General features: G+C 41.5%; 1 protein-coding gene across 10 annotated transcripts in view; it reads right to left on the bottom strand.

Moving 5' to 3' along the window:
• Positions 1-13,801, bottom strand: part of atp2b2 (ATPase plasma membrane Ca2+ transporting 2) — a 118,046-nt gene that overhangs the window by 16,786 nt on the left and 87,459 nt on the right. For all 10 annotated transcript variants that reach the window (XM_073825842.1, XM_073825838.1, XM_073825837.1 and 7 more), the window contains 4 exons: positions 6,101-6,280; positions 2,997-3,084; positions 2,059-2,165; positions 710-901 (listed from right to left, as the gene is read on the bottom strand). In XM_073825842.1, coding sequence (XP_073681943.1) covers positions 710-901; positions 2,059-2,165; positions 2,997-3,084; positions 6,101-6,280 — 567 coding nt within the window. The remainder of the gene's footprint in view (positions 1-709; positions 902-2,058; positions 2,166-2,996; positions 3,085-6,100; positions 6,281-13,801) is intronic.

Genomic DNA, 13,801 nt, shown 5'->3' on the forward strand with positions numbered 1-13,801 from the left:
ATAGTAAAATGTAATTTGCGATTTTCTCAATATTTAGATTTTTTTTGCACCCTCAGATTCCAGATTTTCAAATAGTTGCATCTCGACCAAATATTGGAAATAAATGGAAAACTTATTTATTCAACTTTCAGGTGATGATATATCTCAATTTCAAAAAATGTGCCCTTATTACTGGTTTTGTGTTCATTCCTGTGATCAAAGCTGAATTTTCAGCATCATTACTCCAGTCTTCAGTGTCAAATGATCCTCCAGAAATCCTTCTAATATGCTGATTTGCTGTTCAAGAAACATTTCTGATCATTATCAGTGTTGAAAACAGTTGTGCTGCTTAATATTTTTGTGGAAACTATGATACATTTTATTTTTCAGGATTATTTGATGAATAGAAAGTTCAAAATAACTAATACAGTAACATATAAAGTCTTCACTATCACTTTTGATAAATGCAATGCATACTTGTTGAAGTATTCATAAAAGTATTCATTTCTTTAAAAATAACTAATGCAAATCTTACTGACGCCAAACTTTTGAATGATAATATAAGTGCTAAAGTTTATTACTTAGAGTTAGAGGCTTGTTCAAATGACTAACGCCAGGTCTGAGTGATAATAATGCTGATACTTGCTTGAACAAACAGCACTACACACTCAGAAATACAGTAACTGCTTACTTAAAGCCTAACTGTGAGTGTGTGGACAGAGGCACAAACCTGTGTAATACAGGCTCCGGTAAAGGCAACGATCACAGCCACCACGTTAACGGTCAGCTGGAACTGGAGGAACTTTGAGATGCTGTCGTAGACATTGCGTCCCCACATCACGGCCTTTACAATGCTGGAGAAGTTATCATCTGTCAGGATGATATCAGACGCCTCTTTGGCCACATCTGTCCCTGCGATTCCCTGTCAAAACAGAAATCCATTTCAAATTGTTATTTTGTGCCAAATGACCTCAAGTTCCAAAATGTCTTTAAAATCAAAATCATTTATTTATTCATTGAAATCACCATAAATGGGATAGGCCTAACCATATACAGTGTGCATTACTAAGATTACGTTTCATATTTTACTGTCATATTTTTAGGCCATGACATGTTTTCATGACAGTTAAACACATTCACATACCGTTTCAATTAAATAATACTGAAGTAACATTGTTGTCTGGGTAAAGAGTTTGTATCTGAAAAGATGCTTCTGCTCACACTGTATTTGTGTTTTTTAAAGACTAGCCTGAGGGACTGTTCTCCCTTAAGACACGACTGACAGTAAAATCATGGTAAATACCACAGAGAAGAAGCCGCCCGCAGGCAGCTCGTGTCAGTTTGATGAGCAGGAACACAAGAATATACTCTCCTCTGCCATGGTTGAACTTATGAAAATAGAAATGGTGGGGCGGTGCTGACACAAGCCGTTTTTTTTTTTTTTTTTTTTTTTTTACCTCCTGCAAGTCAATTGACATATGTGACCCTGGACCACAAAACCAGTCATAAGGTTAAATTTTACAAAACTGAGATATATACATCATATGAAAGCTCAATAAATAAGCTTTATATTGATATATGGTTTGTAAGGATAGGACAATATTTGGCCAAGATACATCTATTTGAAAATCTGCAATCTGAGGGTGCAAAAAATCAAAATACTGAGAAAATCACCTTTAAAGTTCTCCAAATTCAGTTCTTAACAATGCATATTACTAATCAAAAATTACATTTTGATATATTTATAGTAGGAATTTTACAAAAAATCTTCATGTAACATGATCTTTACTTAATTTCCTAATGATTTTTGGCATAAAAGAAAAATCAATAATTTTGACCCATACTATGTATTTTTGGCTATTGCTACAAATATACCCCAGCGACTTAAGACTGGTTTTGTGGTCCAGGGTCACATATGTCAAAAAACAGGAGTAAAAAGCAACGGCTCACACTAGGGGGCGCTCTGGATCTGTGTTTGAGCCGCATAAGGTGGCGTGATTGTGCTTGTTGCTGAAATGAGGACAGACTGTGTTTGCGCAGCTCAAAAAATAAAATTCTATGTGATTTGATAGTTCTCACCATGGCAAAACCGACATCTGCCTTTTTAAGGGCCGGTCCGTCGTTGGTTCCATCACCAGTTACGGCAACCACCTGCCGCTGGTCCACCAAAGTGCTGTCAATAATACCTGTATGACAAGAAGATCATATATAAGAACTGAAAAATTTTATAAGACAATGTTGTAGACAGCTTAACTGTTTTTCTTTTTTTTTTTTAGGGTAAATGTTACCAATGTTCTCTTATCATTAACATTAAAGAGTTAACAATCTGACTTCTCTACAATATTAATGGAACCATATAATTAAATTTAAAATGTATATAGTATATAGCTTGCAAATTACTTAATAGCAGACTTGTTTGTTTAGTGCACTTCATCAAACGCTGTGGACACAAATGCTACTTCTTTACCGGAATGACTCATTTAACACTTATAATGAACAGCCATATGTTGCCAGCATTAAAGCTATGTGATAGCAAAACATCAGGGACAATCAAGCGATAACGCCTGGAAATAACTAATTAAATACACTAGTGATGTAATTACAGCACAACATTTACTTACAGTATGTTAATTATCCTGTAACTTCAGCCATGACGTTCAGTCTTACATAACACAGATCTGATTCCAGAGCGCTTTGCTAACACACTCTGGCTGCTGTGCGTAAATGCCAATGGACATGAACTTAAATATGTCTAGAAGGTTATTCATTTAAAACGCCAGTCCTTGTTCATCAGCTAATTGACATGTTTTGTAGTGGTTTTGGATCATAACTGCATAATCTCTGTGAAAATAGTGTATAGGCCTATTTATCATATGCTGAAAAACATTTGATGGTGAAACATTATTCACTCAGAAACTGCTAATGCATTTCACAAATTATTACAAAGAAATGTTAAATAACACATTTAATTAAACATTAAATGCTGCGATTGATGCTATAAGATCAGGAGCTCTCACCTTTGACCAGTGTGTGTTTATCTGTCGGTGAGGATCTGGCAAGCACCCGCAGTTTAGGCCACACTTTATCAATGCGCTCCTGCTCAACCTGCCAGAGATATGAAACAGACATCCATCATCACAAAAAATGCTCATTACAGCTGCCAAAGTGTCTATACACCCATCTAACTAAATACATAAAACAATCAATAGTATGTAATGCTAAAAATAGTCTTTCTTCTTGTAATGAGTGTAAACATTTATCAGACAAGACATTGCATTTACATATAAATGACGTGACTGTGTATTAAATCACACTGTGTCCATCATTCACATGTTGGGTGTTTGTTAGACTGGCTAGCTATTAAATGTGTTCAATAACTGTCCACATCAATAACAGCAGTGCATTGCAAGCAGAGAGTACACATGTGACTAATGTAATCACAGCATAATAAAAAAGCCCCATAAATTAGCAGAGTACTGGAATGCAGAAACATCAGGGCCACAGACAGTTATGAAGCAATGCTCTGGGTTCAATATACATTAAGCTCTTGACAGCATTCGCGTCGTAATGTTAATTACCACAGACAATCATTTAAACTCGATGTTTAGTGCAAAAATCGTGTACAGTAATGCACATACAATGAAAGTCAACATTCCTAAGGCTTTAAAAGCAGAAATGTGAAGCTTACTGATGTACCATAATGAGTGTGGGGTTTGCTGAAAGCACTGATTTACAGATAGTTAGAGACTTCAGAAGCACAGAAACCGGCATAGAAATTATTTTAACTGTCAAGAAATATACATTTGAGATCAAAAGTTTACATACACCTTGCACCCACATGGAAAGAACCTATATGAGGATATATGCGCATATATGAAACCTATATGCAGTATATATGCACATATATGATAATATATATGCGTATATATGCCACATATAGGCAAAATTGAGGTGCATATATGTGCATATATGTACGCATATATGTACACATATATAAAATTGGCCGTTTCCTATATTATATGTACATATATGCACATATATGTGCATATATGTACATATAATATAGGAAAACGGCCAATTTTATATATGTCACATATATTAAAAACCTATATCAAAACCTATATTAAAACATATATGTTTATATAGGTTCTTTCCGTGTGGGCAGAATATGCAAAATGTAAATAATTTTACCAAAATAAGAGGGATAAATGCAAGTTATTTTTATTTAGTACTAACCTGAATAAGATATTTCACCTAAAAGATGTTTACACATAGTTCACAAGAGAAAAGGTTTTGTTGCCTGTTCATGAGTGTCTTGTTTGTCCTGAACAGTTAAATTGCCTGCCGTTCTTTAGAAAAATCTGTTCATGAGTCTCTTGTTTGTGAACGGCCCACTGTTCTTCAGAAAAATCCTTCAGGTCCCACAAATTCTTTGGTTTTTCAGCATTTTTGTGTATTTGAACACTCTCCAACAACGACTGTATGTTTTTGAGATCCATCTTTTCACACTGAGGACAACTGAGCGACTCATATGCAACTATTAGAGAAGGTTCAAACGCTCACCGAAGGAAACGCAATGCATTAAGAGGCAGGGGTGAAAACATTTGAACAGAATGAAGATGTTCATTTTTTTTCTTATTTTGCCTAAATATCTTCTTTTTTTCATTTAGTACTGCCCTTCAGAAGCTACAGAAGATACATACATGTTTCCCAGAAGACAAAATAAGTTACATTTCCCCTGATATTCAAATCCAAAGACAGTCAGAAGGCTCTCGGATTTCATCAAAAATATCCTAATTTGTGTTCCAAAGATGAACAAAGATCTCAGGTATGGAACAACATAAGGGTGAGCAATTAATTACAGAATTAAATTTTTGTATGAACTATCCCTTTAATGTGCCCTACTCAACTAAATATGTTGGTGATCTTTTCCTTTAATGCTGTAATTTGTACATGATCACTGTTGTAATTTGTAAGTAAACTGCTTAGGACCTTGCATACCAAAAATCTCTGATAGCAGTGTATTCTTTCTCCTGAAAGCCAAGAGCAACAAACACAAATGGTGAGATTTCATCAGTCGTGAAACAGACTTGAATAGCGCATAAGCTGCTGTCTTGATCTGCAGTGCAGTATCAGCGGCTCATTATGTGCCATTGTCAGGCAAATGTTTTGTCTGAGCTACACACATCTATTGACTAATGAGGTTTAATTCTCACATCCTACTATCCAAAGCTCCTAACTTATTAAAACAGCCTTTGTGACTACGAGGAATAATTCTCTAAAAATGCAAAAGGGGCTTTATCTAAAATGAAATGCATACAACTAGTCTTTCTCTTCTAGAAAAACACAGGAAAAATACTGCTGACTCATCCTGCACTACACAGATTTCTCTCTCAGAATGTGAATGTCTCTCCCAAAAATACCAGCTGCCACCAGATACTGTAGATGTAGCAAATCATGTTTCATAACTGACATAATCACAGCATATTGGTTTTTCTTTGTCAAATAAATGCTGTTCTTTTGAACTTTCTATCCTTCAAAGAATTCTGAAAATGAAGATGTATCATGATTTCTACAAAAATATGAAGCAGCACAACTGTTTTCAACACTAATAATAATCAGAAATATTCCTTGAGGAGCAATTCACCATATTATAATGATCATAAGGATCAATAATTCTAATAATGCTAAAAATTCAGCTTTGATCACAGAAATAAATTACATTTTACTATATATTCACTGTTTTACTGTATTTGAAGAGACTTCTTACAATCCCATTACAAAAATGGAAGGATGTATGTCAACTATTGCATGTATTTGATATTACGCCACAAATGCTGACCATAGAGCTTAACTTGTGAGCCATCATTGTCTGCTTAAGACTAGTCCTAGACTAAAATGTAAGTCTGAGCTGTTTCATCCAAAATAAACTGATCTTAAAATATATCAGTGCCTTTGTTTAGTCTCAAGATGCACATCAGTAATGTTTTTTCTAAGCACGTGTATAAAAATTACTTAAATGTCCTAATTGAACTATGGCCTAATCCTGGTTTAGTCTAAGCCCTGTCTGTGAAACCAGGCCTTAGTATATTGTACTAAGTATGTAGTAGTAATACTATACCTCTCCCTTCTCATTCCTGATCCTCCTGTTGAACTCTTTCCCATCGATGCACAGGAAGTCTTCTCCAGGTTGGATGATGCCACATTTGATAGCGATAGCCCGTGCCGTGTTGATGTTGTCTCCTGTCACCATACGCACAGTGATTCCAGCACGTTGGCATTTCTGGATAGCATCGGGCACCTGCAGGCACAAAACTGAAGTTTGAGCAGCAGGCATTAATTCTACACACACCGCCTCACACCGCCTCGCACCGCCTTGCTCCTCCACACCAGAGGAAAGGTTAGCGCAGAGGCCTCTGCAAACCACACGCCCACGCCTGCAGCCCAGCGCAGCAGTAAATGAGAACACTACCGCAAAACACACGGGATTCTCTCAGCTCTCCTGAATCCTCTAATCTCTCTCTTTGTGGCGATTTGGCACTTTCAGATGCTCCAGTGAAACAAGTGAGAGCTCATTAGGAGGAATTCAAAGGGCGGCTGCTGTAATTATGCAGTGGTGGAGGTGATTTCTCATGCAACAAAAGACAAAATTATTCATATGAAGGTTTAATTTCCCTGCTGAAAAACCAGAGTGACCAGCTGAAAAGTGCCTAAAGCCTCCTAAAACCAACCAATAGACCAGCTAAGGCGAGCAAAGCCTAGAGGCTGATTTAAGAAGCTTTTCTCTCAGCAGAGATTTATGGCCAACTTGATTCAAATTTATGTTGCATCATAAATTAGTTATTTGAGTTATTTGTAGGTACTAGGATTTAAATTCAGATTAAATCAAAAGAAAAAATACTGCACCATGCTCTATACAGTTAAGGTCAAAAGTTTACATACACCTTGCAGAATCTGCAAAATGTTCATTTTTTGACCAAAATAGGAAGGATCATACAAAATACATGCTATTTTTTGTCTAGTACTGACCTGAATAAGATACACATACAAAAAATGTTTACATAGTCAACAAGAGAAAATAATAGCTTAAATTTATCAAAATGATCCCGTTCAAAAGTTTACATACACTCGATTCTTAATACTGTGTTGTTACCTGAATTACCTGTTTTTGTTTAGTGATAGCTGTTCATGAGTCCCTTGTTTGTGAACGGCCCACTGTTCTTCAGAAAAATCCTTCAGGTCCCACAAATTCTTTGGTTTTTGAGCATTTTTGTGTATTTGAACTCTGGCTCTTAATGCATAGTTTTTCCTTCTGAAGCATCAGTGAGCATTTGAACCTTCTTTAATAGTTGCATATGAGTCCCTCAGTGTGAAAAAATGGATCTCAAAATCATATAGTCATTGTTGGAAAGGGTTCAAATACACAAAAATGCTGAAAAACCAAAGAATTTGTGGAACCTGAAAGTTTCCGGGCAGTTTAACTGTTCAGGACATACAAGGGACTCATAAATCACAAAAAAATAAAAAAATAAAAAAAATAAATAAATTAAAAAAAAAAGCTGTGGATCATTCAGGTAATAACACAGTATTAAGAATCAAGCATATGGAAACTTTTGAATGGGGTGATTTTTATATGCAAAATGCAACTATTATTTTCTCTTGCGTACTATATTTACAGTTCCCTTCCGAAGGGAACTCTCACTGCGTCCTCTAGAGGGCGCTTTTGGGGAACGCTGCAGCGTGCCTCGAGTCTGAAGAATGCATAGAAAAACTACATGAAATGGCCGGCGCCAGCGTATGACGTCACCGCGGCGCGTCAGTCGCTGCCGTTGCGTCACTACCGGGCGACCATAACATAAAAGAGGCGCCCGTGCAACACAATACATCTTCGCTGTCTTCAGCTTTCTCGGTTTGGATGTGCATTGGAAGAAACGGTAAGAATCCTTTCTTTGAACTACTATCATGGCAAGCACTAGCAAGTCGTTTAAGCGGTGTGTTCATCCGTGTCCTCGTTATTTGACACCTGATGACACACATGAGCTTTGCGTATTCTGTTTGGGCGAAGAGCACACACGCGATGTCCTTGAGGGGGCATTGTGTGTACATTGTGAGCGCTTCTCTATGAAGAAGCTCCGGTCTCGTCTGTCTCTCTTTCTGAGGAAAGATGAGCGTTCACTTGCCCCTCGCGGTTCGGGTCCTGCCGTTGCCGAGGCACGGAGGAAACTGAGCTCGTGGGGCTCGCAAGTGGAACTGGCTGACGAACTTGAGAGGGGTCTCTCTCTCTCGCCAGCCGGAGACGATGACAGGCTCCTAGCTGATGATGATGCGTTATCGCTGACGTCGTCAGATCCAGGAGCAAGTGCTCTTTTGGGTTCCACCCAAGAAGAACAGGAAGTGCTAGAGATGGATGAAGACGCTGAGGCTGAATCCTCTCTACCTTCCTGCCCTGCATACGAAGAGCTGCTAGAGGTTATGGACCGCGCCACGGCCAGGCTTGACCTGCCGTGGAAGCGGGCTAGAAAGATAACGCCGCAGGGTCGCCTCGACGAGCGGTATCTTTCAGGCCATAACCACCCAGCTCCGGTGAGTCTCCCATTCCTTCCCGATCTTCATACTGAGATCGAGAAGGGCTGGAAAAAGCCGTACTCGGCGTGCATTCATAGTTCGTCCATGGCGAACTATGCTAACATCGAGGGATTGCGTGACCACGGCTATGAGAAGATGCCCCCTGTTGAAGAGACGCTAGCCTGCTATCTCTCCACAGGGCGGGCCTCCTCTCTCAAGACTCCCTCTCTGCCTTCTCCGGCCCTGCAATTAACATCCCGGCTGAACGGCAGAGCGTATGCAGCAGCAGGTCAGGCGGTGGGTGTGCTGCACACCATGGCAGTGCTCCAAGCCTACCAAGCCGATCTGCTGAAAGACCTGGACAACGGTCAGGGTCTTTCTCCTGACCAGGTGGCTGAGCTCCGTCGCACCACGGATCTCGCTCTCCGTGCCACCAAGCAGGCCGCTACCCACATGGGCAGGGCCATGGGGGCTATGGTGGCTACGGAGAGACATCTGTGGTTGAACCTGGCTGATGTCGGGAAGAAAGAGAAGGGCTTTCTTCTCGACGCACCGGTTTCGCCATCTGAGCTTTTCGGTGCCTCCGTCGAGACGGTGGTCGAAAAGTTCAGAGAAGCGAAGACACGCTCAGCTGCCTTCAAGTCCTTTATCCCTCGAAGGCCCAGGTCTCAGCCTGAACACCACAGGGGTCCTGCTCCGCCTCCTTCTGAGGAACAGAGGCAGGTGCAGAAGGCTAGTGTTGCATCCCGCGCTCCTCCTCCCCCTGCGAGCAGGTCTAGGAGGCGATGCGGATCGAGAGGTGGCAGACAGGATTTAAGGGAAGTCATCCAAGCGAGACAAAATTCTCGCAGGGGTCAGAGTAATACCTAATAAAACCTCTCCTTCCCTCGGTCCAGTCGGGTCGCCATATTAATTCCCCTGTCTCCATTAAAGCTTCCTGCACTCCCCGGACCTATGATGTTCTTTGGTGGTTCTACCTGTATAGAACCCTAATTTACTGACGGTCTGGAATCAGGCGGTCTCTGAGGGGAATCCCGCCTCTTTCTATAAAGCAGGATGCTTTTAAATGGGTGAGTATGATCCGTTTTTTACTTTGAAGGAACTTCATACTGTCTCAGGCCTGTGTATGTTTTCTCTCTTCACAGAGGAAATACGACGAGTCTACGGCAGACGCCCCCCTCTGATCCTATGGATTAAGGTTACGGCAGTGTTTTGCCCTCTCCACTCCACAGGCTGTGCGGTAAACCAACCCTTACAGCATATATTATACATAGGACCTTGTCCTCTTCAAGGTAAGCTCCCTAAGTCTTTCTTAGGTTTGCCCTTGGTATGTTTATGCTGTCCTTTGCAGGCCTAGTGTAGACTTATGCCCTATTGAGACAGGAGCATAACTCCCTAGTTACGCCCCCCCTATGGCTGGATAGGCGTGTTGCCTGCAGGGTTTAGGTTGCGTGTTGTATTTTTCCCTCAGAAAAAGGTGGAAACATCTCGACGGAGCACCCCTCCCTTCAAACGGTTGTATGGTGGTGTCCGTCTACACAACACTTGTTCCAGCACAATCAGGCTTCCCCCTTCAGTGGTTAAACGAGCAAAAGGAAATTTTCCTTTCTCCCTAGGTAAGCATCTTAAGATATTTATGGTTAAGATTGCACTAGTATGTTTAACTCTGTTGCAGACGGCCTGCGTGCGAGGATCCGCTTCGTGTCCTCTCCTAAATACGGTTTCCATGGAAACTGAGTGTCTACACCTGTTGAGACAGGCGTTCACTTAAATAGGAGTGCCAGCAGACCGGAGTGCTCGCTGCGAACTCAGAGCAGGTTTGGTTGCTCCCTTTTCTGCGGAAAAGGTTCTTATTTGAGCTCCACCTGGTGACACGCTTTCCAGCTGGGGTCTTGATTCTCGTCTATTTGGTGTGCGCTCCCCTTTCTGAGGAAAGGGTTTTATGTAAATCTGAGCGCCACTTTGTGACTCTCTTCAAGTCGCCTCATTCTAAGCCTGAGGGCTGAGGCAGCACTTGATGTAGGATCTACACCCAGGCTGACGAATGCCTTCCCCTGTAGAGGGTTTGAGCATCCTTCGGTGTTTTACCCCTTAGAAAGCCGTCACTTTAGGATCGATTCTCGCTCCCCAGGCCTAGTTCCACTTCCCTTTCTGAGGAAAGGTTTACGAAGTGTCTGAGCTAGGAAGCTGTCCTTATTCATTTTCGGAGCTTCCCAGAAACTTTCAAGGCAAGCAGTGCTCCCCTTTCTGAGGAACGGGTTTGTTAAGGTTAAGAGCTCACGTTCCTCCCTGTGCGCAGGATTGCTGGAACTGACCTTAGCTCCCCTAATTTAGGGTTTCCTTCAGAGCAACCTCCCAGGACTGGATGCTTCCTCCCTCCTGAGGGTAGGAATCTACCAGGGACAGACCTTTGAGAGTTATGGACCTCCTACAAGGACGTTGGCGTGCCCCCTTTTCAGGGTTCACTTATGAGAGCACCTCTCCTTGGTGGCCAAGTTCTCCTCCCTGTGACCCAGGGTAGGAGCTTGACCTTCATGCTTCAGGTTTTTACTCTCCAGCCTTTATTCTGGATGTATGCTCCCCTCTATGAAGGGTAACAGTAGAGCATTCGCTCCTGTTCGGTTGCGTAGCTCCCCTTCTGGAAGGGTCCTCTATGAGCGCCAACCCACCTTCGTGAGATTGCCAAACCTCTATACAGGTCGTGTGGACCGGGCTGTGCACGCTTCCCCTTCTCTTTAAGGGTTCCCTAAAGACAGCAGTGCCCCATTCTGGAGTAGCGATCCTCCCTGTGGATCAGGGTCAGGATTTTGTCCTCTACTATCGTCCACTATTACAGGATGGTCTCAGCTCCATGTTCATCTCTGTTGACAGATAGCTTGCGAGCTTCTGTCCAGGGGAGGGTTAGTGTGGCAATCCCCTCACCATCAGGGTTATCCCCTTTCCGTCTCTTCAGACGGCATGGAGCTGATAGTGAAACCCCCTGGAAAACACTCTCCTTAAATCCGATCATGTCGGTAAGCGTCCCACGCTATGCCTGGGCGTCTTCCAGTTAAAACCACAAGTGTGGTAAGTGCACATATACCTGGGGCACTTCTATAAAATCCACGTGTTGGTAGGTTCCCACCAAGTTTGGGTTCCTCTTTTAAATCCTTTTTTGGTATGGGTCACACGTTTTGCCTTGTTCCCATCTATTGGAGTCGGCTCACAACCCCGGTTCCCTGGGTTCGACTCCTTTGATATCTTAGCTGATGTCTGCTGACCATCTACTATTAGGGCGCGCCACTACTAGTGGCCCTTTGAACGGACCCAGGACAGGTTTCTGCCCTCATATGGGAGCCAGTTCCTGAGGGAACTAGGCCCTATGTTGCGGTAGTTTCTGGTTCTGACAAGTCTAAGTTTCCATCGAAGCTTAGCCGTTTCCCTCAGAAGGAATTACTATAATTCCAAGCCTGAGCTGTGCCCTGGGTTCTACCCAGTCTGGTAAGTGGGTAACAGGTCAGGCCTCTGGCCGGGAGGGGTAACGTTTTGACAGCCGTCACCACGTCCTAGTAGGGGCAATTCCTCTCAGAATTGTTGCTTAGTGCTCGCTGGCTTAGCATGCATTCCCCTCAGCATGGCAGCGTTGGTATACCGTTCCCCAAAAGCGCCCTCTAGAGGACGCAGTGAGAGTTCCCTTCGGAAGGGAACGTCTCAGGTTACGTATGTAACCCTAGTTCCCTGAGAATAGGGAACGAGACACTGCGTCCTCTAGGCTTCTTCGCCATGCTTCGGACGATAAAGCTTCAGACTTTGAAGATGTATTGTGTTGCACGGGCGCCTCTTTTATGTTATGGTCGCCCGGTAGTGATGCAACGGCAGCGACTGACGCGCCGCGGTGACGTCATACGCTGGCGCCGGCCATTTCATGTAGTTTTTCTATGCATTCTTCAGACTCGAGGCACGCTGCAGCGTTCCCCAAAAGCGCCCTCTAGAGGACGCAGTGTCTCGTTCCCTATTCTCAGGGAACTAGGGTTACATACGTAACCTGAGACGTTTTTTCTGATTGCTTAAGCACATTTTTTGTAACTATTGGCTATTTTTGCAAAACTCTACACACAAATAAGAAAACCTTTCACCCAATTATCAAAAAACTGTAGTTCTCTTGCAAAAGCGAACACAGCTAGATTAACTCTTCACACCTTCGTAAAAATGGTGTTTTCGTATCAAACAGTAAACACAAGCCATCATCTACTAAGCACACAATGTGCCAACTGCACACTGATGGTATGTATACAAAACACATCTGGCTTTTGCTTTCTCTGTGTACAGATGTCAATTTGAGGGCATACTTTTGTCATAGTGTCATGTAAACATACAAGGATCCAAACTTCAAGTATTGGTGTTTATTCACACTCATCAAAACCAAGACAAAGTCAGAACACAAAATAGTGTTAATGATAGCCATACATGTATATAATTTTGCTAGGAGTGTGTTGGAAATTTGGTAATTGAGTGTAAGCAGTGAGTTGTGTTTAAAATTCTGCAAAGTGTGTGTTACAAAATTGCAAACTGAGTGCAAAGCAGTGTTTGTGCTTTTAGTTTTGCAAACTCAGTGAGTGGTTTTGCTATACGTATTAATAGTTTTAGAAATTGTGCTACAAGAATCACGATTAGCGCTTAAGCATTCAGAAAAAACTGTAAACATCTTTTATGGGAAATATCTTATTCAGGTCAGTACTACATTCTGCAAGGTGCATATAAACTTTTGATATATTTATATAATAAGACTTTTGGAGAAAATGAGTCTAACACACAAAAATACTGTATTTTTTAATGCAATAACTAACAAAAAAAAAAAAACAGGCTTCATTTTGCTTATGCTAAATATAATTTAAATTTTTTTAAATATAGATTTTTGGCTGAAATGTGATTGGAACTGTTTTTTTTTTTTTTTTTTTGTGAGACACACCGTAGTAATGAAAAATAAGCATACCTCGCCTTATTATGAAATATCAGCAAAGTGGGTTAATCATTCTCAGGAATTTTCATGATTTTTTTTTTTTTTCATGTGCAACTCAACAACTTGTTGATAATATATTATGATGCACACTTGTTTTGCACTAGGGTCTTGGCAGGAGAGTGAACCCGACGCAATCACAGACGTTATGGAAATGGGGGCCGGTCTAGACGCTAAAGAGAGAGATGATATCTGCTTGACTAGACGTCCAAGTATTTCTGAGAAACGTAAAGACAACCCAGTCCTACTTAACTCATCAGG

The sequence above is a fragment of the Garra rufa genome, chromosome 20, assembly GCF_049309525.1.
Source record: "Garra rufa chromosome 20, GarRuf1.0, whole genome shotgun sequence".
NCBI classification, from domain to species: Eukaryota; Metazoa; Chordata; class Actinopteri; order Cypriniformes; family Cyprinidae; genus Garra; species Garra rufa.